The sequence below is a fragment of the Schistocerca serialis genome, chromosome 1, assembly GCF_023864345.2.
Source record: "Schistocerca serialis cubense isolate TAMUIC-IGC-003099 chromosome 1, iqSchSeri2.2, whole genome shotgun sequence".
NCBI lineage: Eukaryota > Metazoa > Arthropoda > Insecta > Orthoptera > Acrididae > Schistocerca > Schistocerca serialis.
The window spans coordinates 387,553,239-387,579,415 of record NC_064638.1 but is presented as its reverse complement, the minus strand read 5'-3'; the positions used below and the strand labels follow the sequence as shown (position 1 = coordinate 387,579,415).

At 38.0% G+C, this 26,177-nt stretch overlaps 1 protein-coding gene across 3 annotated transcripts in view; it reads left to right on the top strand.

Moving 5' to 3' along the window:
* The window catches only part of LOC126471141 (transcription factor kayak), a 115,093-nt gene extending 111,258 nt beyond the window's left edge, over positions 1-3,835 (top strand). For 2 of the 3 annotated variants that reach the window (XM_050099247.1, XM_050099242.1), the window contains exons 2-5: positions 745-916; positions 1,705-1,913; positions 2,065-2,172; positions 2,348-3,835. In XM_050099247.1, coding sequence (XP_049955204.1) covers positions 745-916; positions 1,705-1,913; positions 2,065-2,172; positions 2,348-2,926 — 1,068 coding nt within the window. In that variant the 3' untranslated portion in view covers positions 2,927-3,835. Of the gene's footprint in view, positions 1-82; positions 302-744; positions 917-1,704; positions 1,914-2,064; positions 2,173-2,347 lie in introns of those variants that run through there. The other variant, XM_050099255.1, reaches the window with a different exon arrangement.
* The last annotated feature ends 22,342 nt before the right edge of the window (positions 3,836-26,177 follow it).

The following is a 26,177-nucleotide window of genomic DNA, read 5'->3' as shown; positions in this document are numbered from 1 at the left end:
CTGGCTTCGGCGAAGTGCCAAAACTGTGGTGCTGGTGGCGTCGGGCAGTAGGGAGAGAAGAAAATTCAGCAGCGGGCGGGCAAGAGTTAAAAACAGCCGCAGTTAGGCGGCCACTCGGCGCAACGAGAGCACGGGTCCGCGCCGCCCTCCGTACTCGAACGAACGATCTCCTTTCTTCGGCCTACGATACGAGGGAAGGAGCTATACGATCGATCTGACGGGATACATTCGAAAAAAACACGCCGAAATGGAGCCGATAGATTTGAGCAGCCTCATCCCGCCGGAGTTGTGGTTTCAGCAGGTAAAGCCTACGTCATAGTACCCATCGCGAAAAAAGATGCGTAATCGCCCGTTGTGCATGAGAAAAGCTGCTTTTCTCATCCATTTACTGCGTCATTGGCAGCGTGGTCACATAATGACAATAAACTGAGACTTGGTACTGGAAAAGGTATCTGATCTGATTCATTGAGCCAAAAATAACACTAGTTAAATTTTCCCGTACGTGAACTGCATTCTTTTTGGGTAAAGCAGGTTGCTGTGATAATTATTGATGTTCTTTCCTGACAGTTTCGGTTGAATGTTGTACTGAAACCCCATTTCGTCAAATGACAATTGAAAACCCTTTCGCTTTGTACCGCAGCAGAGAATGTAACATACTGTTTTCCAATTTACTTTCACTGCAACATAAATCTTTATTAAACGGTTTCAAAACGTGTTACTGACAGTAACTTTTCCTCTTTCCAGTTTGTCACTCTGGATGGCCTGAACTCTGGTGTACCTACAAGAACTACAGCTACACTGACTCCCACCACACTACGTAATATTGAACAAACATTGATTGATCTGGAGTGTGAGGTCAGCTCTCATCAAAACGAGGCTGGCTTCGTCCCTCCCGTTGTGCAGCCAGTATCACAAGGTGTGTAAATTAGAAATATTGTACTATTTTAATGTTATAGTTTTGGACTTATAAGTGAAAGTTAATAATATTTTAGGCAAATTTGACAGTTCTGTGCATTTTTCTGTTAATTTCTTTAACTTTCAATGGTACTAGATTCTAATCTCATTGCTTGTCATCACGAACATTCAAATTTTAATTCTAGAATGAAATTGTCACTCTGCAGAGGAGATGAGGTACTGGCAGGATTAAAGCTGTGAGGATGGGGTAGCTCAGTTGGTAGAGCACTTGCCTGCAAAAGGCAAAGGTCACAAGATCGAATCTCGGTCTGGCAGACAGTTTTAATCTACCAGGAAGTTTCACATTTTAATAGACTAAAAGTGTCAAGCATTGCTAAATGTTTCTTTACTACACAGTTTTGCTTCTTTTTCATATAATGCAATGTACTGCATTCCATGAACAGGGCTCTTCTTCACTATCATTATACTGCAGTTGCCATGAATAGGGATCTCCTTCAGTATCATTACACTGCAGTTGATTAATCAGATATTTCAAATTATGCAATTCAGTGCATTGATTTTTGTGCATCCTTAATTTGTCTGTATTGCCATCAGTCTCCTTTTAATTTCTTTCAAAAGTAAGATCTCTGAGAGTGCTCACTACTGTGTCTTTCTTCTATCTATAGACAGTTGTAATTTTCTACAGAATATTACTAATATTTGATGACTCAGAAATTTTGTATTCCATTTTACTGAAACTGTGAAATTACTTTTTAAGACTTATTTGTATTTTAATTTTTTTAACTTTAGTTGGCGGCACGTACATGAGTCTCTTGGAAAGCAAACCCGCATGGCAAGCAGATGTGGGTCAACAAGCTGCTCGTCCCACTGTTGTTACAACTGCTTCAGTATTACCAACAACAGTGGCCACCACTGCTACAATTCCAGTCACTGCTGCTAATGTTACTGCAGCTCCACGTCGCAACGTAGGCGGGCGGCGGCCGACGAAGAATACTGGAGTTAGTGTTTTCATCTCTTGACATGCACATTAAGCTAACAAAAAAATATTCAAATAAAGTTGCACAAAAATATGGTGTATTAACTCCAAAAGACATAAGACAGCCATCAATTTGTTAAAAGAAATGCTAATGTTAATCCTTCCTTTTCTAGATTTCGCCTGAGGAGGAGGAGAGAAGACGTGTGAGGCGTGAAAGAAACAAAATGGCTGCTGCCAGGTGCCGAAAGAGGAGACTGGATCATACAAATGCTTTATTGCAGGTACTTTCTTCCCCTCAATTTAAGAAACCCTGTTTTCTTACTTCATGTAACAGCTCTTAAGCAAAACTCCTTAAACTAAATGAAGTTTATAATAAGTTTTTATTTCAAGTGTATTATCTTTTCTTTTCATAAAATGTGGAACAAAGATGTAAAATGTGTCTTTCTCTTCTTACAGGAAACAGAGGGGTTGGAGCAGAAGAAACAAGGTTTACAATTGGAAATTCAGCAACTTACGCAACAGAAAGAAGACTTAGAGTTCTTATTGGAAGCTCACCAGAGACACTGCCGACTGAATGGAACCGCTGGATCGTGCTCACCTCTCGATGTCAAGCCGTTCGATTATCGTCCGCCGACATCAGTCAGTGAGGAGATGTGCGTGAAACGTGAAACGGATGAGGATCCTCACGGACCACCTCCAGCCAAACGATTAGCACCAGAACCGTCACTGCCGGGGCCTGTTGCAGGTACCGGTGGTGTAGCCAAGCCGCCGAGGCCAAACTCATTGCCTGTAGCGGCCGCTTTCACCCCCGCTGCTGGGACACTGAAAGTGGCAGCATCTGTGTCTGAGGTCGCAGGTGTTCCTGTCACTACACCTTCAGCTGGAATGCCATTCAACTTTGATTCTCTTATGGAAGGGGGAACCGGCCTCACGCCTGTGTCAGCGCCTCTCATTCCCTCTTGCTCAAGCCAGCAACGCAACAGTGCCGACTTAGCTTCTCCAGATGCTGTTCCTGCAAAGCTTGTGTCTTTGTGATGGCGCGCCTCGCCGCTTGTCGGCACAGGCCTCCGTCTGCTACTCCTCTCTCCGTGAGGTCTGCTTGAACCTTCCTGCACGGTCGATGGCTGCATCCTGTTCTCAGGTGTCGCCTAATTTGTAGACAGGAAGACTGCTGCTTTATAATGTGTTTTGTATTCTCGTCTTCTGATTTAAGTGTAATTGTATTACATAAATTATTCCCTCCATGGTTTTTTACAATACATATTTTCTACAAAGTTGTCTATTTTGATATGCAGAACTTATTATGTGCGAAGTAACAGCAGAAAGATGGCATCTAGTGCTCTGCGAGTGCATTTGAAATTCAGTAATTAGTACTAGAATTGTGATCAGTCACTAGAGCACAGAAGCAAGTTCTTGATAGCTGTTTGCTGTGCACAATGAATTATGGACATTGTGTAGGTTTTGTATGAGGAGGACACTCTGATTGTAAGACTAAAATTGCCATTTGATTTACTGGCCATATCCAAATTGTTAGGAAGTTTTGTCAATTTAGCTCATTGACACAGTCCAAAAAAGTAAAATTTTATCACACTTCGTAAGCAGACACATCACCCAAGTGCTTTTATCTTTCAATTTTATGAACATTCACTATTTTCCTAGTAGAATTGTGAATTAATTGTACATAATGAAGTGAATGTCATTATGAAATGAAATGTATGTGAAATCCTAGTCTGTACTATAGATATTGTACTTAATATATATGCGTACATGAAAAATTGAAAACAGCTCAAGAATTAAGTAATAATTTAATATACAGGCGTAACTTACAATTCGTCTTCCAACAATTGGAGAATGAGATTTTTATATCGCAATTGCATGTTGTATTTAATTTTGTGATGTGCATTATGGTCATAATGTGAATAAAAAGAAAGCTTTGATACGGAATAGTGTATTATTGGTCCTATAATAGAGAAGAAATCTGTAGTTTTAGTAGTGAAATTTCAAATAGTTCCGTGGGAACAAAAGTTAAAATCAGTAGTGACTTTTGTAAATAAACAGCCATAGCACATGAAGAGAAAACCGCTTGTTCCACACACAGAAAGTAGCCCTGGTGCTTCTTATATTAGCTGGTATGACAATGCTGATAACTGCGAGTTTTACACAATATACGTAGAGTAATTGGAGAATATCATGTATTGTGCAACCTAGTCATGTTCCATTTCGAAAATTGTCTTAAAAATGAAACAATACAAGTAGTTTAAAAACTTCTAAATCATATTTTGTGGATGGCACAAGAATATGACATTCCATTGCAATCTGGAATCTATATACTTACATTGAGAACAGAATAAGGTCCACTAGAGTAAGACAAGATTTGTTGTATGCTTATTAACCATAAGACTGACAGCACAAGCCAAGGAAATTCTTTTAAACATGATGACCGTAACTATTTCACGTTAGTAGTGGATAATTTAGGACTGAACAGTTGCTAAGAATTATGTACTGAGACAGGTTTCACAAAATTCACCTGTAGTCTTCAAATGATGGTTTTAGTTGTGCCAAGTACATTTAAAACAGGTATAGCAGGAGATATGATGTGATCATTGTTGACTTGATCCAATGTTATTCTCTTGAAAACTGTGAGGTATTACACAAAAGGGGGAAATGTCAGCCACTTGCCTGTAGTATGATTAATGTATGGCATGTGGGAACACACAACAGCAGCACAGAGGTATCATTAGCATTCGTTCATTCTACATCTATACTCAGCAAACCACCATGAGGTGGAGGCAAGTGTTTAATTTTACGAGTTATTAGGGTTTCTTCCTGTTCTGTTCACATATGGAGTGTGGGAAGACTGACTGTTTGAATGCCTCTGTGCGTGCAGTAATTATTCTAATCTTATCCTCACGATCCCTATGTGTGGAGTTGGGGTATATTCCTAGAGTAATTATTTAAAGCTGGTTCTTGGACTTTTGTCAATAGACTTCCTCAGTATAGTTTACATCTGTCTTCAAGAGCCAGTTCAGTTCCTTCAGTATCTCTGTGACACTCTCCCTTGGATTAAACAAACCTGTGACCATTCGTGCTGCCCTTCTCTGTATGCATTCGGTATCCCCTGTTAGTCCTATCTGGTATGGCTCCCACACACTAGAGCAATATTCTAGAACTGGTTGCGCCAGTGATTTGTAAGTATTGTTTTTTGTAGATTGATTCCACTTCCCCAGTATTCTACCAATAAACCGAAGTCTAATACCTGCATTACCTCAAACAGAACCTATTTCATATTCCTAAGAAGTGTTACACCCAGGTATTTATATGAGTTAAGGATTCCAACAGTGACTCATTGGTATTATATTAATAGCATACTAATTTTTTTCATTTTGTTAAGTACAAAATTTTACATATCTGAACATGTAAAGCAAGTTGCCAATCTCTGCACCATTTTGAAATCTTATCAAGATCTGGCTGAGTATTTATGTGGCTTCTTTCAGATAGCACTTCATTATAGATAACTTTATCATCTGCAAACAACCTGATTTTACTATTAATACTGTCTCCAAGGATGATTAATATAGAACATGAACAGCAAGAGTCACAATACACTTCCCTGTGGCACACCCGAAGTTACTTCTACATCTGACGATGACTCTCCAGCCAAGATAACATGCTGTGCGCTCCCTATCAAAAAGTCCTCAATCCAGTCACAAATTTCACTTGATACTGCATATGTCGCTACTTTGACAATAAGCATAGGTGTGGTACTGAGTCAAATGCTTTTTAGAATTAAAAAAAATACTGTATCTATCTGAATGCCATGACCCAAAGCTTTCAGTATATCAAGTGAGAAAAGTGTGAGTTGAGTTTCATATGATCAGTGGTTTCGAAATCCATGATGGTTGGCATTGAGGAGGTCATTCTGTTCAAGATACCTCATTATGTTTGAGCTCAGAACATGTTCTAAGATTCTACATCAAACTGATGTCAAGGATACTGGATGGTAGTTTTGTGCATCACTTCTACTACCACTCCTGTAGTGGGGTGTGGCCTTTGCTTTCTTCCAACTACTTTGCACAGTTTTCTGTTTGAGGTATCTACAATAGATTATAGTTAGAAGAGGGGCTAGCTCAGCAGCAAATTAAATACAGAAGCTGACAGAGATTCCATTGGGGCCTGTTTAATTTTAATGACTTTTTCCCCTGACACTAATACTTATTTAATCCAACTTTCCAGTGGTCTGATGATTAAATTGAGGCAAGTCTCCTGGGTTATCCTTCGTAAAGGAACATTTGAAAACGGAGTTAAGCATTTCAGCTCTTGTTCTGCTACCCTGAAATTCAGTTCCTGTCTTATTCACTAGGGACTTGACACTAACTTTGGTGCCACTTTAGCCTTTACATTCAACCAGAATTTCTTTGGTTTCTATGAAAGATCACTTGACAATATTCTGCTACGGTAATCACCAAAGGCATCATGCATTGTTCTCTTGACAGCCAAATGCATTTCATTCAGCATCTCTCTATCCATAGTCCAGCACTTTGTTTTACACCTACTAGGCAGTAATCTCTGTTCCTCTTGAGGTTTCTTCACAGCGACTGTATACTATGGAGGTTCCCTCCTGTTATGAACTGTCTACTGGGTGTGTACCCATCCATTGTTTGGTTAACTATTCTTTTAAACTGGAACCACAGTTCCTCTACATGCTCCTGCCCTGTGCTGGAAGTTTCAAGTTCCTCGTTGAGATATTAAACATTTTTTATGTAGTTTACTGAACATATGAGGGTGGTTTGAAAAGTTCTCAGAATGGAATAAAAAAAAGTACTTACATCACTTAAACTTTTTTTTTTTCATTTTTCAATGTAATCTCCTTGTAGATTAATGTACTTGGTCCAACGATGTTCCAGTGCCTTGATCCCATCTTCAAAATGAGTTTCCTCTAGGCCTGCAAAATAGTTGTCAACTCCGGCAACCAATTCGTCGTTTGAAGTGAATCTTTGTCCACCAAGAAAAATTTTCAGTTTTGGGAAGAGATGGAAGTCTGACAGAGCCATATCAGGTGAATAAGGTGGGTGTGGCAACAATTCATACGTTAGTTCATGTAATTTTGCCATGGCGACAGCACATTGTGCGGACGTGCATTGTCTTGATAGAAGGTGACTTTCCTCCTGGCTAAACCTGGCCTTTTTTCATGTATCTTTTGTTGCAATATGCCCAGGAGGTTAGCATAGTATTGCCCAGTAATGGTTTGGCCAGTGGGGAGATAATCTACAAACAGAATCCCCTTTGCATCCCAGAACACTGATGCCATGACCTTCCCCGCTGAAGGAATTGTCTTTGCTTTCTTTGGTGACAGAGAATCAGCATGTTTCCACTGCTTTGACTGTCTTTCTGCCTCTGGGGTATAGTAGTGCATTCAAGTTTCATCTGTGGGCACAATTCTACTAAAACGGGCCAAACATTGCTCTGATACGTCCGTTCTTGAGCGTTTTTCATCCAGCATCAAGAGTCATGGCACCCGTCTTGCTGATAATTTTATCATTTCTAGTTCTTCAGTTAAAATATGATATACCCTTTCAGATGACATCTGGTAAGCATGAGCAATTTTATGCACTTTCAATCGGCGATCCACCATGGCCATTTTGCGCACTTTTGCAGTGATTTCTGGAGGAGTGACACATCTTGGCCAACCTCTGCATAGATCATCATCTAAGCTCTCCCAACCAAATTTAAATTCATTTGTCCACTTGGCAACAGATGAATATGAAAGAGCAGAGTCCTCCAGTGTAATCTGGAAATCGGCATGAATGTCCTTTGCTTTCATACCTTTCTTTAGGAAGTACTTAATCACTGCTTGAATCTCGATTTTTTCCATCTTTGCAAATCACTATCCAGGAACAACAACAGAGCCACGTCACCGACACAGCTCTCTTCCACGAGCACTGATGTGGCACGTGTTTACAGACAACAGTCCAATGAATATCACGCGAACAACTCATTGGACTAGCGCTGACCTCTCATGGTGATTCTGAGAACTTTTCAAATCATCCTTGTATCTATCTTTCTGTTCATTTTAGTTGTACTTTATACTTCGGTAATCATTGTTGCCACAACTGCGTCATAGTCACTGATACCAGTTTCGATGTGCACATCCTCAAAGAGGTCAGGTCTATTTGGTACCAATAAACCCAATATATTTCCATTGTGAGTGGGGTTCTGAACTATCTATTTGAGGAAGTATGCAGTGAAGGCATTTAGTAATGTTTTACAAGATGTGTTATCACGCCCACTACTAACAAAACTGTAACTTTTTCAATTAATTGTTGGATGATTAAAGCCTCCAATAATGATTACAATATGATTGGGGAACTATGTACAAGTGAACTGAGGTTTTCTCCAAAGTTTTCCGTTACATCAGGAGATGAGTCTGGTGGGCATATTCTGTGGATCCCTTCAAGAACGAGAACCTTCAGGGGTGTGGAAGGAGTCAATGTGTTCATTAACATGATTCACACTTACACCACCTAAATTTAATCAGTTCAGTTAGTAAGGTAGCCACTGTTTTGGATAAAGCTGCTGCCTCCTCAGTTTTATTACATAACTGCTGTTTATTAGCTACTAGCTTAGTATTTATTAGATTACATTGGTATTTTTCAAAGAAAAAATATTTTTTCATCCATACATACTGAGTCTTATTTTTGAGTCATCTCTTTGTTTTCTAGTTTAAGTGTATTCTCACATAAACCACAAAGAGACCCACAATTGTTCATCCGTGGCTGCACAGGCATCTAAATCCACCCATCTGTGTTTGTACTTGCACTGTAGTCTGTGTTACAAATAACACCAGTCTTCTTTAGACTCATTCTGTGCATCTTCAACAGCCAATGAGCTTTCAGTAACGTCCTGAGCATTGTGCTATAAAAACTGTAGCCACTATGACTGTTAAATGTGATTGAAGTGAGTTATGTAGTGAATTTTTATTCCCTTTCCTTCTGATTTGTCACGGCTGATGATGGTGGTATGTGACAAATTCTACATAAGCGAGGCATAATTTGCAGGATCACGCATTTCTGAAGTACAGAGTCCCCCTGTGCACAGACTGCAACTACCTCTTGAAACTGGCAACAATGCAGTCCTCATCCAAGTCTTGAATGCATGAACTGACATTGTTCATTAATCAGTCTACAGAAAAATAACAGTTGGCTGGAAGCTACTAATTTCTCTGTCCTGTTCCAATTTCTATGTGTTATATTTCAAGTAGGGAAGGATGAATAGTTACCTTTCTTATCTTTTGTTTATTGTTTCCACCTTGGAATGTCCATTAATGTAATAAATTAAGTTGTTACAGTAATGAAACACTAGGAAGTGGTATTTTCCAGACAGACTTAAATATGCTTTCGTGAAGCCCCTTCACAAAAAGAAGTTGTAACAATAGTAAGGACCAGTCTATTTATTGTTGTTAGTTTCTTCAGATTTTTTTAAGGAAGGCTATCTACAACAGGATTTTTTAAAAAAATTAGGCACATAAACAATATCATTAGAGACGGTTTGGATTTCATCCAACAACTGAACTGAGCCATCCTATAATTTCATTGCCAGGTTGTATTTTAGAATGAAGATGCATTAGATCCAAATTTTGTTCTCCTCACAGGTATTATGAGTATTCAAATAAAAATAGCACTAGCCTTCAATTTTAAGCGAACTTAATGAAATATTTTGAAATAACACGAGACTAAAGAGGAAGTCATGGTACTGTTGGTAGAGAGACCGTGAGTAGTAGTTTTAGCTGCCTGATTGGAAAGATTTTTTTTTTTTCTGCATACCGTTTCTATGTGGAGAATAAATTTTGAGTATTGGTGTTAAGTGTTCAGTGTTGTGCTTGGGCCCAACTAGACAGGGAGTGAGCTGGGATTCTATTGCGAGGACCTGAACAGCTACAGGGGACTTCCTGGCACATTTATTAGATAATAATTTCTCTGTGCTTAAAGGAGTTGTCATAAGTGCTGAAACTATACATATCATGAATAGGTAGTGAATTACCAGAATACTGTTTGAATAATGTGTGCCCATGTCACCAGTGTAGTATAAAGTACTAGCAGCCATAAACTATAGAAGGATCATTTTAGAGGCAACAGAAGTAACATTGGATGTTGCACTAGTGTTATGAGGACAGAGGTAGAGATTTTGCAATAATGTATATCTATGAGTAGCCATTTGCGCATAATTCCAACTTTCCCAGAAAAGTGCTTTATTAAAAAATTCTTAGCAGGCAGCTGAGAGTGGTAGTAATCATCCTAAAGAAAAATTAAAAGAAACATTTGTTTTACATTGTTCTAGATGCTGTTACAGACAACCTCACAGGCCACTGTGCTTGCTCTAAACAAACAGTTCAGCTTCTTGTGTCTGTAGGCTAGCTAATACAGATTAGAGTGTGAAAAGAGGAGAAAAAGATGGTCTAAATTTTGTAGTAGTGATATGGAAATAGATGTTGTGGAAGAAACAACTCCATTTCATCTCCTAAATAAAATTCTAGGAAAAAAAACTAAACAACATTTTCCCAAACATTTGTGTTGTTCTAAGTTATTTTCTTACTTATCAGTGTTTGTGGCTAGAGCTGAAAGATTGTTTAGCATGCTGGAAAGAATAAAGAATGTTCTTCAAATTTTAATGACCAAAAGTAGATTATCAGATTTGGTTACAGGACTCCACAAACTAAAAATATTAACAAAGCTTTAGAGTACATTTTGTAATCGAGTCAGACAGTTTGAAAAGACTTATCCTAGAGCCCATCCTTGCTCTCCAGGAGCCTGGCCATGTTTGTAATGTTGATGACAATGAGTGAGAATAAAGAGAATGAAACCTGGTGCCAGAACTTTGTCAACTTGTCTCAAGTAGAGACCACTGAAATTAACATACTCGTGCAACAGAAATCTTGTCACCAACAGCATTATATGCTTTCACTCTGATATGCTTAGGAGAAGTTTAAAGTTTAAACTAGGATATTAGCACAAGGTCAGGAACTTCACCCTAAAACCTCCCCTCCCTAATCAAAATTCCATCTCTCCTCAGGATTTGAACCACCCATATTTGCACTGAATGTCACTGCATTAACAAGCATTAGTGTCCTTGCTGTGGAGTAAAAAAACACTCAATGTATTTTGATAAGAGTAAATATTATAGAGTTCAGTTCTTTTTATGGACACTAAAGTTACAGCATTAGTGTGTTCCAACACTGGAACGCAATAAGTAGACAGCATTCAGTTTCTGGTTATACCAATAAATGAGTGCAAATTGAAAAAGAAAACTCACACATTAGACTCGGTGGAATGCCTTAGTTTAGTATTACTTGCAACATCTGTGGTTCTATCTACAGGTGCTTTAAAGAAATTATTTTGTATATTTTTGGTCTCTAATGAATTCTGGAACATTTTTTGGGCAATTTGACAATTTCAGACTACAAGTCTTAATACATCCTTCAAAGACCTTTTTAATCAGTTTGAAAAAATGGTTCACATTGTATATACTCATTACTTTCATTTGTTACCACCAGCATTACTATTATTTCAAAAAATTGTGCTAAATCATGAGTATTTTATCAGGAATAAAGAGATTCTCTACAAAGATGTGAAAATCTACAATTAGTTTTAGTATTCTCATTTTGGGCCTAGACTTGTCTTCTGGTGCACCACACAGTTTAAAATGATAGAATGCCTGTTAAGTGCACCTCTATTAGATGGATAAAAGTTCTAAAATACATTCTAATTGTGGTTACTTCTACAAATTATCAAATCATCTAGATTCGGAGATTTGAAACCCCTGGCAGTAGTGTAGTAGGTAGTAATGCATACTTGTGCTGTATACTGCATTCTGGAAGAAGATAATATTCTGAGAGATGAGGGAGGCAGTTCAAAGCAGAAAATCTATAATGATGTGTGTTCTGCTCCAAGCAATTTCTACAACAGAAAACATTTCAAGCAATATTATTATTATTATTATTATTATTATTATTATTATTATTATTATTTAATCTGCAATGAAGTTCAGTTTATATATGGCCCACATGTCCTTTGTGACCTATATGTCTTTGTTGCCATGACACAATGCAGATGAATTAACTGTTCATCGTTACTTGTTCTGACTAAGCATAAGCATTTGTGTGCCCCTCAGAATGAAGTATCAGCTAACTATATTTGTATAATTAGTCACTAACTAACACAGAACTTACCAACTTTTGAATGAATTACTGTTTACAACAAACAGCACAAAACGAAGAATTTTATAATGGCAAGATATTCTGGTTTACCAGTTTGAACAAAAATCACAAAACACACCCTTTTAATCTCCTAGATCTTCTGCACATTAAGCAGATACTTGATTTATGAAAATGTACAACATGTACCAGCATGACTAAATTTCAGTCCTAACTTTGTGTCAGGCAGATAGTTTCCCAGACTACCCTAATATTAAACAATTATAAGTAAGCAGACAACATTTTCTTAGTAGATTTAGGATATCAGCAGCTCTTTTCAAAATACAATTCTATGATCATCAGCAATAGCCTTTTTTAAAATCGAAATAGAGTTTAAGTACGACAATTATTTTCAAATACATGCTACAGTGGTAGTTTCTGATGTACTTTTCACTGTTAAATAATTATTTCAACTTTCCAGACAGAACTGTTGCCTACTTACCATCAGGAGGCAAAATTTCTGAGCTTTTGGTACTAATAGACATACAAGGTATAATGGGTATAGGTGCAGATATTTTTATATATGTTACCTTAATATGTACACAAATCAGTGTGTTTGTTGTTTTTTGTCTGTGTTGAACAATCTTCCCACGAATGTCACAAACTTTCCTGCCTTATGTTTTCTGCATGGTCATAACTGCACCACTAAGTGGACCACATCTGTCAGTATAGACTAGCCATTTTACATCCATGCATCCACGCTTAAACACCTCACTTGCTGCCTAGGGGCAAGTAAGGATTTATGGCTTGCTTTTGCCCTTTGTAATTGAAGGTATTACCTAACCTAAAAATGTACCATTTGTAATCGCTCTAATTATGAGTCTGAAAATTACACAAATACTGATGTAATATTGTGCAGTACACCATACTCAGTCACCAATAGATGTCACACCCAGTATAAAAAGTACACACAGTATAGTAGCTTTGGAAATTAATAGGTACTCTCATCCTGGGGTTATTCATTCATTCACTCATTCATTCATTTACGCAGATTTACACATTGTGTACCATCAAACCAATCATGAAGGACAGCCTTCAGGGATGTGGCCTGATTCAAGTTTTTTGTTAAGAGAAGGAAGCAACCACTTCTGTAAAGTACGCTAAGAAAAAATTACGATGAGTGCCAATTTCCTAACAATGATAATTATGGTGCTCCTAGATTACTTTATATCTGTGCATAAGGAGAAAAACTACTACTTTGAAAAAGCCACTGCTCCACCTTCTATGCTATTCATCTGCTGTTATTGTCTAATTCTTCAATCAAGACATTTTAACTTTACACAGACCACTATTAGCTGTCTATATACTAGCAAAATTAGGTTCTATGTGATACAAATATTAGAGTTAGGCAGATTTTATTGTGGGATGGCTAATGAGGCATTCATTTACTTTGTATTTAAATATTTGGGGGTTTTCAGTTTTCTGCCTCATCTTCACTGGCAAACTGTTACAGACGTTTTCCCCCAGACAATTGTTCCCATTCTGAGTCTTACAGAGAGAAGCATAGTCTATGCAGAAATTATTTCTACTTCTACTATTATGATTGTGAAGTGCTGAGTTCTTGCTAAAGTCACTCTTGTTATTAACCACAAATACCTTTAGGAAGTACTGGCATGTAAGTCTAACCATCCCTAGATCCCTGAAGGGGCTATTGGAAGCATTAGGTTATCAGCTTTACACAATATTCTTATTACATATATTTTTATTGCATGCTTATATAGATTAAACACTTTTTTCACCTTAGCTGCAATGCCACAGTTGAGTATGTCATAAAGCAGATCTGAGTGAAAGGATACTGGCAATGTAGTCTACATGTCAACACAGGTAAGTGCTGACCTGCAGTCTGTCTCATAATTTTCTAATTTTCCAGTAGATTAAAGTATACTTTCAATCATTCTGCAGTCCTGAAGAACTTTCTGCTTCATGGTAGGATACACAAGACATGATGCATGAACAAAAGAGAAACAGAAATTCATATGTTTTGAAATTTTTCATTTCAGTCTTGAACTATGCAAATGATGATATCACATAAATCTTACGTACTTGTAAAAAGGAAGGGACCTAGATTAGTGTTTAACTTTCTGTAAGTCATGCTATCAGAGGCAGAGCACTGTGCCCTTTTTAAAGGACCCATCCTGGCACTTGGTTTAAATGATTTTAAGGGAATCTGTGGAAAATTTAAATCTGAGTGGCTAGTTGGGATCTGGAACTGACATTCTTCTCAGTTCAAGTTTACTGTCTTACCACAGTACCACCTCATTCAGTTTTATGTAGGCTACATTTGTCCAGTGATCTCATAGGTATCTTTTATATGTAATTACAGCTCTAGCTCTCCTTGTGTAACAAGCTGATCAGACAGGAACAAATGTTTTCTAGGTGGATTTCTGGTTTAAATACCATCTTGCAATCAGTACTACATCAGCACAGTTCATTTGAATTACAGCATCTTGATGGTATAACTTGTTGCACATAGAAAATGTATGCTTGACTACACTAGGAATGAAAAACACCTTAAAATTTTGCTAAAATTAATACACTATGTTTTGCATATTACATACTGAAGGATATCCATAACAATGTGCAAAAGATTAGTACTGGTGCTGTGCAGCGGTAAGACATTTTTATTCATAATTGTTGACTGGGGGGTAGATATAAACTGAGTTAAAGTAAGTTCATGTGAGTTTTGCACCCCACACTGAAAACTATTTATTACTAAGTAAATAAATAAATAAATTTAAACGTATTTATGAAGCACAGAAAACATGGCTCACCCTGAACAAACAAATGATGCTTCTTTTCTGAAAAGACTGTTAACAAAATTCATGATTTCATGAGATTGTTGAAACAGTGAGCATCAAATATAAGTGGATATCATAACTAAAATATGCTCATAAAGGAGCTGTGTGCATGTTGGGTCTCTCATTTGTTGGCTCCTGGTTAGTAGTGTTCAAGGAAGGAAATTAAAATGGAACTGTTGAAGACTTCATTTGTCTGTGTGTGGTTCTAGATGAAACTTTTATCAGCAGACAAAACTGCAGTTAAGAAAGGGGACTCATAAAGAATAATGTCCATCAAACAAGAGGAAAGTCTTGGCAAGGAAAGCTATGGCAGCTATTTTGTGAGCATCATGAGGTATAATCATGATTTGATTGTTTGAAGGGGGTAGGGGATGGTCAAATATTTACTGACTCCTAACACACAGTATTGTTGGACTGTTCCCAAAATTGAAGCAGAAGTGATTAAAATTTATGCACACTAGAACAACGTGTCATCTTACAAATCAGCTGTTGGGATGGCAATAGTACAGACAGTAGTCTGTGAAATGTTCTTTATCCACATATTCCACAGGTATATCTTGATGTGACTATTTTTTACTTCCTAGCCTTAAAAATATTTTGGAAGGAAGAAATTTATGTTGAATGAAGCTGTTATTTGCATACTTTGATTTCTGTTTGGCTTGTGAAACCCTTTGTGCACCCACACAATTGGCAATATAATTCTCAATCGAGAATTGAACTCACAAATCCTTCTGTGAGCATAGATGTCCCGTTGTGACATGAAGCATTGTGTGTGTGTGTGTGTGTGTGTGTGTGTGTGTGTGTGTGTAAATATGTACGGTGTTGGGCATGTAAGTTCAGATATTTTTATTGGTTACTGAGGACAGCATACTGAACAACATTATGTCAGTATTTACTTCATTTGCTGACTAAGAATTATAGCTATTAGGTGCAGTATATTTTTAAATTGACTTGTACCTCCAAATACTTGTGGCAAGAGCAAGCCACTAACCTTACTTTCAGGTGGTGAAATGTGGATGTGTGCACACAAAATGATTATTCTATACTGATAGGTGTAGTCTGCTTAGTAGTGCAGTTACAATCGTACAATAAACATCAGATAGTTAATTACATGACTTGCTTGCAGGAGGACTGTTAGATGCAGAGTGGGAAAAAAAAAAAAAAAAAAAAAAAAAAAAAAAAAAAAAAAGCTGAAGTGAGTAGATATTAAGATACCAAAGATCGCAATACCCACACTTACACCACTAAAATCCTATATATGGTTCATGTATGATTCTCTTTCCCTGTTATACCATTTTATGCTGCTGTTGATATTACACTATACTTGTCTGACCATAAATTCTTATCTTCTTTCAATTTCACTTTACTGACTCCTACTACGTTTAGAAAGAGCCTTTACATTTCCCTTTTTGGATTTTCTTGCTTTCCTACTACATTCAAACTGACATTCTGTGCTCTACCTCATAGAAAGTTGTCATGTCATTGGTTATTCCATCTTTTTTTGATAATCACCTTGCCCTTGGCATCCTGCTTTCAGAGGTCTGAATGGGGGACTAATCCGGAAACTTTTGACAATGGAGAGATCACCACGACACTTTTTTCAATTGCAGGCCATATGCCCTGCCTGTCTTTAATGCAGTAGTTTCCATTGCCTTCTGATTCCTCATGCTGTTCATCATTGCTCATTCTCCTGCCTTTCAGTGGCTGTTTCCCACCCCAAGGGCAAGTGAGTGCCTTAAATCTCTGTCTGCTCCATCACCCTCTTTGACAAAGCCATTGGCAGAATGAGGGTGATTTCTTATGCTGAAAGTCTTTGGCTGCCATAACTGCTGATTTCTATTCAAAATTTAATCAGTGGCTGGGTTCAAAGCCAGGACCCAAGACATTCTGGTTATTAGTCAAAGACAGTAACCACAGACCATTGGTAATAGTCACTGACCTAATGTTATCTGAAGTGGTTACAGAAAGAATAGCTCTGATGTTCATCTCTTAATTATATAATCTCTGTTCTGTGTATCAACATATATGTGTTGTGTATCAGAAGCAAAAAAGTTAATAAAACTGTCAATAGATACACAATCTTGGAAAGCCATACTACAATAATACCAAAACCAGCTAGAGCATGAAATGAATGGTGGCTAGTTCGGGGCTACATTTGATCTCTGACAAGCTCAAATTCTTTTGTTCCAAGATATCACCTGAAGTACTCTATTACGTAAGTAATTTTTATAGTATAATGATAAAATGAAAATCGTAATTTTTTCAGTTTATCTTGCCACTAGTGACATAAATCTGACATGTTAAGATACAATTTGCATAGAAACTGATAAAATGTTAATAATCAGCTTTCATAACCATATAGAAGAAACTGACAATGAACAACTCAAGTTGTACTTACTGATAGTATTTGTGTAATGAAAACTGGTTAAGGCATAAGGTGGTAAAGGTATTGCAACAAGTAATATTAGTGAGTGAAAGAAGTAAAATAAAAGTTTCCATTTGAGGGCATTGCTGCAGCATATATGTAATGTAGTGTGAGTCTAAGTTGGGCATATAAGAACTGACATGTGGGGAAGGGATTAGTGTGGTATGTGTATTTTTCTGCTGTGCCTGTGGCAAATGCGGAAATGTGAACTATGGTCACAGTATTACTAAATGCGTCCACACAAGACTGACATGCTGTTATTCGTTTCTTGGCTGCTGAAGGACAAACACTGTCTGACATCCCTCAGAGAATGAAGAATATGTATGGGGCAGCACATCTGTCAAAAACCACTGTTGTGAAATGGTGCAATAAGGGGTGTGCTGCTTCATAATAATGCTTGTTCCTATGCTGCAAATGTCATAATGCAGAAGTTAGACCAACTCAAGTGGTAGAGACTTGAACAGCCACCCTATAATCATGATCTCTCCCCATGTGATTATTACACCTTGAAAGGTCGATGATTCCTGTCCGATAAGTATGTGCAGCAAGCAGTTACGGATTTCTTCACACAGCAGGACACAGTGTTTTACTAGACAGATATCTTCAACTATGTGCATTGGTGGGATGATTTCCTCAATGCACATGGCAATTTTTCCTGATTCATATATTGATTCTGGACTGTAAGGCCTTTTAACAGAAGACTCTAAACGATAAGACATGCAAATTGCTAAAGAGGCAGCAAATAGAAAGACTTGCACCAGGCAGCCAGAAAATCCCAGATGGAGTCTCCCAGGCAATAATGCCATAATACCATACAGTCATTTTCATTTCCATCTAAAAGATAATGACTGTTTTAGTTAATAACTTTTATTTGTAACATGAATATCATATCAGTTTACTGAAACAAACTTATAGAAAAAACAGTTAAAAAGTACCTGTTAAACACTACATTCTATGCAGTGAAGGGCTGCTTATACCTTATACTCTTTCTGACCTCAACTTGCCACTTGTAATAGAGAGATGCTGACTCAATTTTTCATACAAGTAAATGGAAGCTGTGATATACAAAATGGAAAGCAAATACTCTCTGTCGCTATGACCCTAATATCAGTTTATAGTGTGTCTGTAGTATTAAATTATCTGATAATGTGTGTGTGTGTGTGATGTGTACAGTAACTGTTAATGAGAAATTAATGAACAATGTGTTGGTAGTTTACTTTACTTTAGTTTGTTAGATAACCACTTTCCAAAACAATAGCCTGTTGTACATCAGGGATAAACCAAATGAGGTTTTAAATAGAATGACCTTGTACTTGGAAGGATAGAGACTTAGTCATTTGTATCTACGCATCTTGCTTTATGTTTTCTGTGGTTTCCCTAAATTACTTCAGGCAAATGCTGGGATGATTCCCACTATAAGGTGATGACAAACTATCTATCTGATCCTTATCGAAGTAGGCTTGTAAATACCTGTTAAATTCTAATATCATGACATGTTCAACATCCTTGAACTGAATTTTGTGTATTTTTCTAAAATTTAGATAGTATCAATGCAGAAACCAAAGTAAATGACACGTTTTTTTTTCTTTCTATAATTTTCCTGGTTAGCTTGCTCATTTAGGATTAATTACAAGGCATATTTCACCAGAACAAAGAAAAAATTCTCCTCCCCACTTGGGAGATGATTTACACCAGGAATTCACAATTAATGGCTGTAACACTGCTTTCATAATACTGTCACAGGAAAATTTATTAGCTCTTCTTCATGTATTACACAAGCTCCTTGGTGTTTTATTCTGTATCATCAGAGTAGGGTATGAGATAAAGTAGCTGTTTCCTAGATCACAAACACTATAAAATTTTGCTTCTATTAAACAAAATATGTGATTTGTAAAACAAATTATAGATAATGACTTTCTATTATGTAAGGCTTTCAGCATCATCTATGTTCTAATAAACGTTTAATATACACACCATGTAAATATTTCTAAAATGTCCATTTGTGTCAATAGTTTCAAGTTTGATAGCATTCATACAATGACTGCATGCCAGTGCACCAATGATTAAGTCATATTTCACTGCAGAATGATGAGTGTTGATGAAGATTCTTGATTATCTCAGAGTAAAAAAAATAAATAAATAAATAAAAAAAATGTAACAGTGGCATCACTGACGAACAGATTGCATGACGGAATGAAGATTTAAGTAAAAAAGTGCTGCAGTACAGTAGCTCATGTGAGTGAACTGACTGTCTCCAAAATAGGGCAGTAAGTGAGGTGACGCATTAGTTAAGGCAGTATAGCCCTCCTCAACCAAAACGAGAGCCAGGCTTTGTTTTTGCATGGCTGCCTTCAATTGGCTAAGGGAAATGCTCTTTTGTGTACCAATATTATTCAACTAAACGTAATGTTATGTTATGTAACCTCATGTGGAAGTGATCAACAAGCACTGTATTTAAACAGGTTTTAATATAACATGTAATTTTAATTTAATATGTAAACAAGATTACAATGTACTGCATGAGGATCTGCAGAAAATGTAGCTAACTAATGTGACATTCATTTTCCACCACCTGATGGACACCAGCATTAATTGCATCAGTCATTAAGTTATATGGCATTATCTTAAATATAAATTTAATAAATCTACAAAATTTCTGTATATATTATAGTATAAACTGTAACATCAGTTATTTTATGTCCGTTACTATATATTGAAAACAATCTATGTTTCTATAGTCTAGTTAAATTAGGAAACAGAGAAAATGTTGGGTACAAATGAATATATAATAATTTACCAAATAACACTAAAGAATCAGGAATATCAAGATAATTCTCATGTAAAAATAAAAATCAATTTCAGCTAATCATTTACACAGTAAATTATTTTCTAAAGAAACTATTATATTGACTCAATGTACTAAAGGTACTTACACTTCATAAGTTCTGTTTCATGAATTTAGTTTCTCTAATATGCAAAATAGTCTATGTTATACATGTTACTGCATAAAATATGCTCCTATCATTCTCATCACGTCAAAAGTTATTTTCATCTACACTTTATAAACATTTTACATTTTTATTCTCATCTAATTAGTTACTGATTTTTGAAATAAAATGCCTGTTACAGTCTTTGTATTACTTTACACACATTCATGTAACTGACTTGCTTATAGAAATTTGACTCTTCCACTACCAAGCACAAAAATTACACAGTGCTGTGATTAAGAAAACACAATTCAATAGAAACCGTAAGGGGATAAGCTGGTAAAAAATATGTAAGAATGTTCAGATATATGTGGTACACAACTAAGAATCTTAGAATGTCTCCCTCCGTAGCCAAATTGGACATCCCATATATGAACTTCATCATCTAAATGCAAAGAAGTACATACAGTTAACAAATTTCCATCTGTCATTATAGAAAATGAAAATGTTAATGTATGAACAGATCATATAAGCTGATATGAAACGACAAATCCCTGTCAACAGTTAATGTTTCAGAGGAAGCCAGCATGCAGAGAACATCAGATGGCATAAAAAACTCCAATTATACACTTAATGATCATAATTAAAAAGGATTACCAAATGGATATTTTGTTTTTGTATTACATATGAATCAACAATATTCTATTAAACAGAAAGCTCACACAAGCACCCAGCATGTTATTGCTCTGCAGGGTCTGTAATAATTCTCCAATGGAAGTACGAATGGATATGACAAAATTTATTACTAAGTAAGACATGGAATTTTGCAGATATTGGAAAACTAGCACTAGAATTTTTGACAAATGTGTGTTTCTTTTAGTATGAGAAAGACGGGTTTTATGCAACAGCAATAAAAGCTGCTATCAAATAATTGTATTGGCAAGCTAAAAAACCTGTGCTGGCCTGTCAGATATAAAGATGCACCCAGAGCAAATTTTTGCAAAATGGTAGCGGAGAGATTTCCCTACTGTGAGACACTTCACTGTGATTCTGGTAGTAAGGCACTCAACATCTGTGCCCTGACAAAAAGTGAGCATGCCATTCTCAGTGGAGGTGGGGGGGGGGACAAATTCTGTCCCCACAAACAGAGTAATTTATGATGCATTAATGTTCGCCTCCCCTGCCCATCTCCTTAGGGATGAGGTCCAACAGTTCACAAAATTTCAGAATCCGATGTCAGTATCAGTTAGGATGGTGCGCAGATCTCCAGCCAAAGTGAGGGTCACCCTGATGTCAGTTACAATACACATGTATCCAAAATATGCTAAATCAAAAGTGATACACCACAAACTTCACAGAGGGGTGGATCCTACTGCTGAAGGAGAAAACTGTGTGTTAAAGGGCTATGTCCTACACACAGCTTGGCATGCAGCACTTCCTTCCATTATTGCAGCTGGCATGAAGTCAGCCATGCCTGTGTGTTTTATATGAAAAACCACAGTTTGTTTTCTGCCACCTTCCAGCATCCAGTTTCTCATTGATGCACGATTTGTCTGTCAGATAATGAGATGACAACATGCAAGGGGATGGCGTAACACCATCCAGACATGCTTCTTTGATTCTTTTGTTGGCTATGACATTTTACTGTATCCTGATGTGCCCAGGTACGCAGGAAAAGATCACCTACTTGCCACAGTTTGGAGCTACTGCAAAGGATCATGGATGAGCTGAATCAACTAGTCTACAGGATACATTTGGTGCACCACTTCTAGGGCACTGAGTTAGTCACAACAAATGAGAAACTTTGTATTGTGATACCTGTGAATCCACTCCAGTGCTATCATAATGCCATACAACTCTGCATCATAATTTGTAAATTGTTCTGGAAGGCATACTTGGAAAACCATACTGGGAAAAACAGCTAAGCAACTGAGGACATTCTCTTGCTGGGACCCATCCATACAAATAATGATAAACTATCGTATGTACATAAAATTGAAGAAAACAATGTTGTAAAAACCTGATCTGGAGTACAAGTTTTCTTGTACTATGTCAAGCCTAAAATCACTTGTGGCTACTGAAGACATCAAAGCAGCAGTTTCTTCAATCCCTGTCTGTGTATTTGGAGGACATATATCTGGATCCTTGAAATAGTCAGTAGCATGTACCCCATATGGCTTGGTCACATGGGCCAGTTCCTGGAGTTGACCTCCACACTAAATGCCAATGATTGACAGCACTGAGATTTTCAGGCACCACCAAATCAAGAGGGATGGTACTCCAGTCTCTGCACACAGACTCTGAACTGCGCTGGTGTGATTGGTGAATGGCGTCTAACATATTGAGGGAGGAAATAAAATATGTTGTAATAATCTAACTATAATCTGACAAATGCCCTGTAAAACTGAAGGATGTAGGACTTCTCACTTCCCCATGCCTTTCCGCTGAGGTATTTCAAAATATTCAATGATTTGAAGCCCTTGTTCCATAGGTCTTCCATGTGCGGGAGCCAGTTAATTCTGAATCAAATAGTGCGTCCAAGAAGTGCATAGTGTCCTTAAAATGTAAAACATTGTCCTTCATTGTGAGCTATGGTTGCTCAAAACTTCAATGAGCCAGGTCAAAATTGACTCACGCAGTCTTCTATGGCGAGAACCTAAAACCATTGTTGGCTGAATCTTCCACTCACCTGATGGTCAGATAAAGTTGGCTCATTGTTACTGATACAGTGGAAGAAGAGTAGAAGACTGCAAAGTCATCCACAAACAAAGAGCATTTAACAGCACTCCAGACTGCAGGCGAGATGCTACTGATAGTGATTGCAGACAGTGTGACACTCAATACAATGCCTATAGTGACCCCATTCTCCTGAACATAGCAATCAACAAGGTATCACCAAAGTGATATCAAAAGCACTGGTCCTTGAGGAAGAATTGGATAAATGGCTGATGACCACAGTCCCCATTCATAAGGTCGGCAAGGGATGTACCTGCATACGGTGTCGCACGCTTTTTCGAGGTCAGAAACACACTAACCAAGTGGTTTTGGCATAAGAAGGAATTCTGTATGACTGTCACCAGGAGAATTAAGTTGTCAGGGGCAGAATGGTAGTGCCTGAAACCGCCCTTGGAGCATCACAGATGACCTTGGGATTCCAGGAGCCAGGTGAGATAGTGATTGACAATGCATTCGAGAGTTTTACCCATAAAAATGGTAAGGGCTACACTCCAGTAATAGTTAGGATCAGTTTGATTCTTCCCCTCTTTTCATAGTGGAATTAATAATGCCTTCTTCAAAGTCATGGGTTACAATCCATCAAACCAGGTTTGCCTGAGACAGGATAGAAGCTTGCCTTTGGCTTCAGGGCACAGATGATGGAGCATAGGTCAGGCCCTGGAGCAGTGTCTCTGGCTGCGGACAGAGCTGATTCCACTTCCCACATGGAGAATGGAAGATATAGACATCCTCATTACATGAGAAGAAGTAAGTTTTCTCACCTCCACAGTCCTACAGAACACCCAGAATGCAGAAGTTTGTCTGGATGATGCAGTGATGGTAAGAAAATGTTCAGCTAAAACCTGAATCATGTCTTTCAGCATACCCATTTCTCAACAAGGTTATAAAGCGATGTATACCACCTTCGCATGAAATGTGTCTTACTGAAGCTCAAAATTATGCAGTGGCAGTGGACTGAGTAATGGAAGTTGTGAATTCCTTCCAGGAGTTGTTGTGCTATTCTCTCATTACTGGCCTCACTTAGGGTTTCACAGACCTGAAAGTATGAAGGTTTTTGTCGTTGGATAGTGTTTGAATTTCTGCAAAGCTGCATGCCTGGCCCTGATTGCCGAGTGCCGTTTGTCATTCCACCGAGGGACAGGCTGCTGTCTGAGGCAGCTGCTGGACTGGGGGATGGAATCTGTGGCACCTCAATGGATCTTACTGGTGATAAGGTCCACTGTCTCATTGTCACAGTTCTGTTGTTCAAAGATGGCCTGCTGACTGACCAATTTGCCCTTTGAAGGACCCATCTCCATGGTCTCACACCTGAAAGTAGTCATTGGAATGCAGATCTGTGACCATTTTCCACTAAAATGAGTCTGCAACAGCTGGGGAGCAACAAGAAAGGTCAACAGTCGAGGATGACCCTGCAGCTGTAGAAAGGTGTGTCAGCTGACCAGGGTTCAAAAGGCAGATATTCTCTGAATGGACAAGGCAGTCAATAATTCAACCCCTGGAGCAAGTGGTAGTCATGTGCATTGAAGTCCCCCATGAGGAGTAATGGATGGATAAGTTCCTGGAAGAGTTCTGTCAGTGCATCTGCATCCAATGGACCATGAGCTGGAAAATATAATGAACACATTGTGATTTTAACCAGTGTGAGACCTTCCACTGCAACTGATTGTATAGCCATGGTAAGAGGGACAGGAGAGAAATGCCATCTGACATCAACAATAACAGCCACTCCAAACTTTGCCATATCTTCAGTAACATCATTCATCCTGTAAAGATTGTAACCCGTTAATGCAGGTGTATTGGTGACTTAAAAATGAGTTTCTTGTAAGTAGATACAGAATGGGCTTTCCTGGGCCAGCAGCTGTAATTCTTCCAAATGTGATCAATATCTAAGTGCACAGCACATGTAAATCCATGTGGGAACCATTGATTAGCGGTTATTGTCCTTCTCCTTCCTCAGTGGAGGAGATCAGAGGGAATGTTAGATGGAAACGAGCTCTCTGATTCCTCCAGGTGGTTATCAATATATTCAACAGTAAAATCACCATTGGACAGGGAGAGAGCTTGCCGATCCAAAGGTTTAGCTGCCAGTTTCTTCGATTTTGAACAACTTTTCGTGTGACATTTTTCCTTTCCTAGGGGAGGAGTTGCTTGCATGGATAGAGAGAATGGCTTAGTGGGGTCCTGATGGTGTGCAGCAGTATGTGGCTGAGGTTCCAAGTCAATGGTCAATGGCTTCTGAAAGATTTGCGGTTCATGCATAGCTTTTCCCCCACAGATATGCTGATAAGTGTATATAACAATATTATAAGAAGGGAAGTTCTACTCACCATATAGCAGAGATACTGAGTTGCAGATAGGCACAACAAAAAGACTCTCACAATTATAGCTTTCAGCCATTAAAGCCTTCATCAACAATAGACAGACATACATGCATGCGCACTTGTGCGCGTGTGCATGCGCGCGCGCACCCGCACGCACGCACACACACACACACACACACACACACACTCAACTGCAGTCTCAGGCAACTGAAACCACAAACGTTTTTCCATAGGTGTATACACTCATTCTTGATTCTGTTGTCTGGATTTTTGTGTGAAGACATCATACTCTGTGACTGGCTTGTTAAGAGCTGAAGCAAAAGAAGTAGTGAACACTGGAGACTGCATAGCCTTAAATGCTTTCCTAGCTTCACTGTAGGGTATGTGTGTCACAACTTTCAACTCATGAAGTTTACTTCCCTCATTATAAACCCAACACTTTCTGCTCCATACTGGATGATCTCCAGAGCAGTTTATACATTTTGAGGGAAGTATACAAGAATTGCCTCCATGAGCTGAGCTTCCACAATTTTCACATGTAGACCTGCCATTACCTGTCATGATGGCAAGACCAAATCTTTGAAATTTGAAGCTTCATATTGGCCTAAGAACAAACAGTTGAACCTAAATGAAGGCATAATCTGCAAGAATATGTTCAGGTAATTCCAGAATATTGAACATTAGAATAATTGTTGCAGTTTTTTCAAATGCACCATTGATTCTCCTCATATAGTTCTGCATTTCTATGACACCTCATTTTTCCATTCTTCACGTGACTCCTTACAGTTCACCTACATTATATTTAAGCAGGTAACCATACCTTTACAGACGTT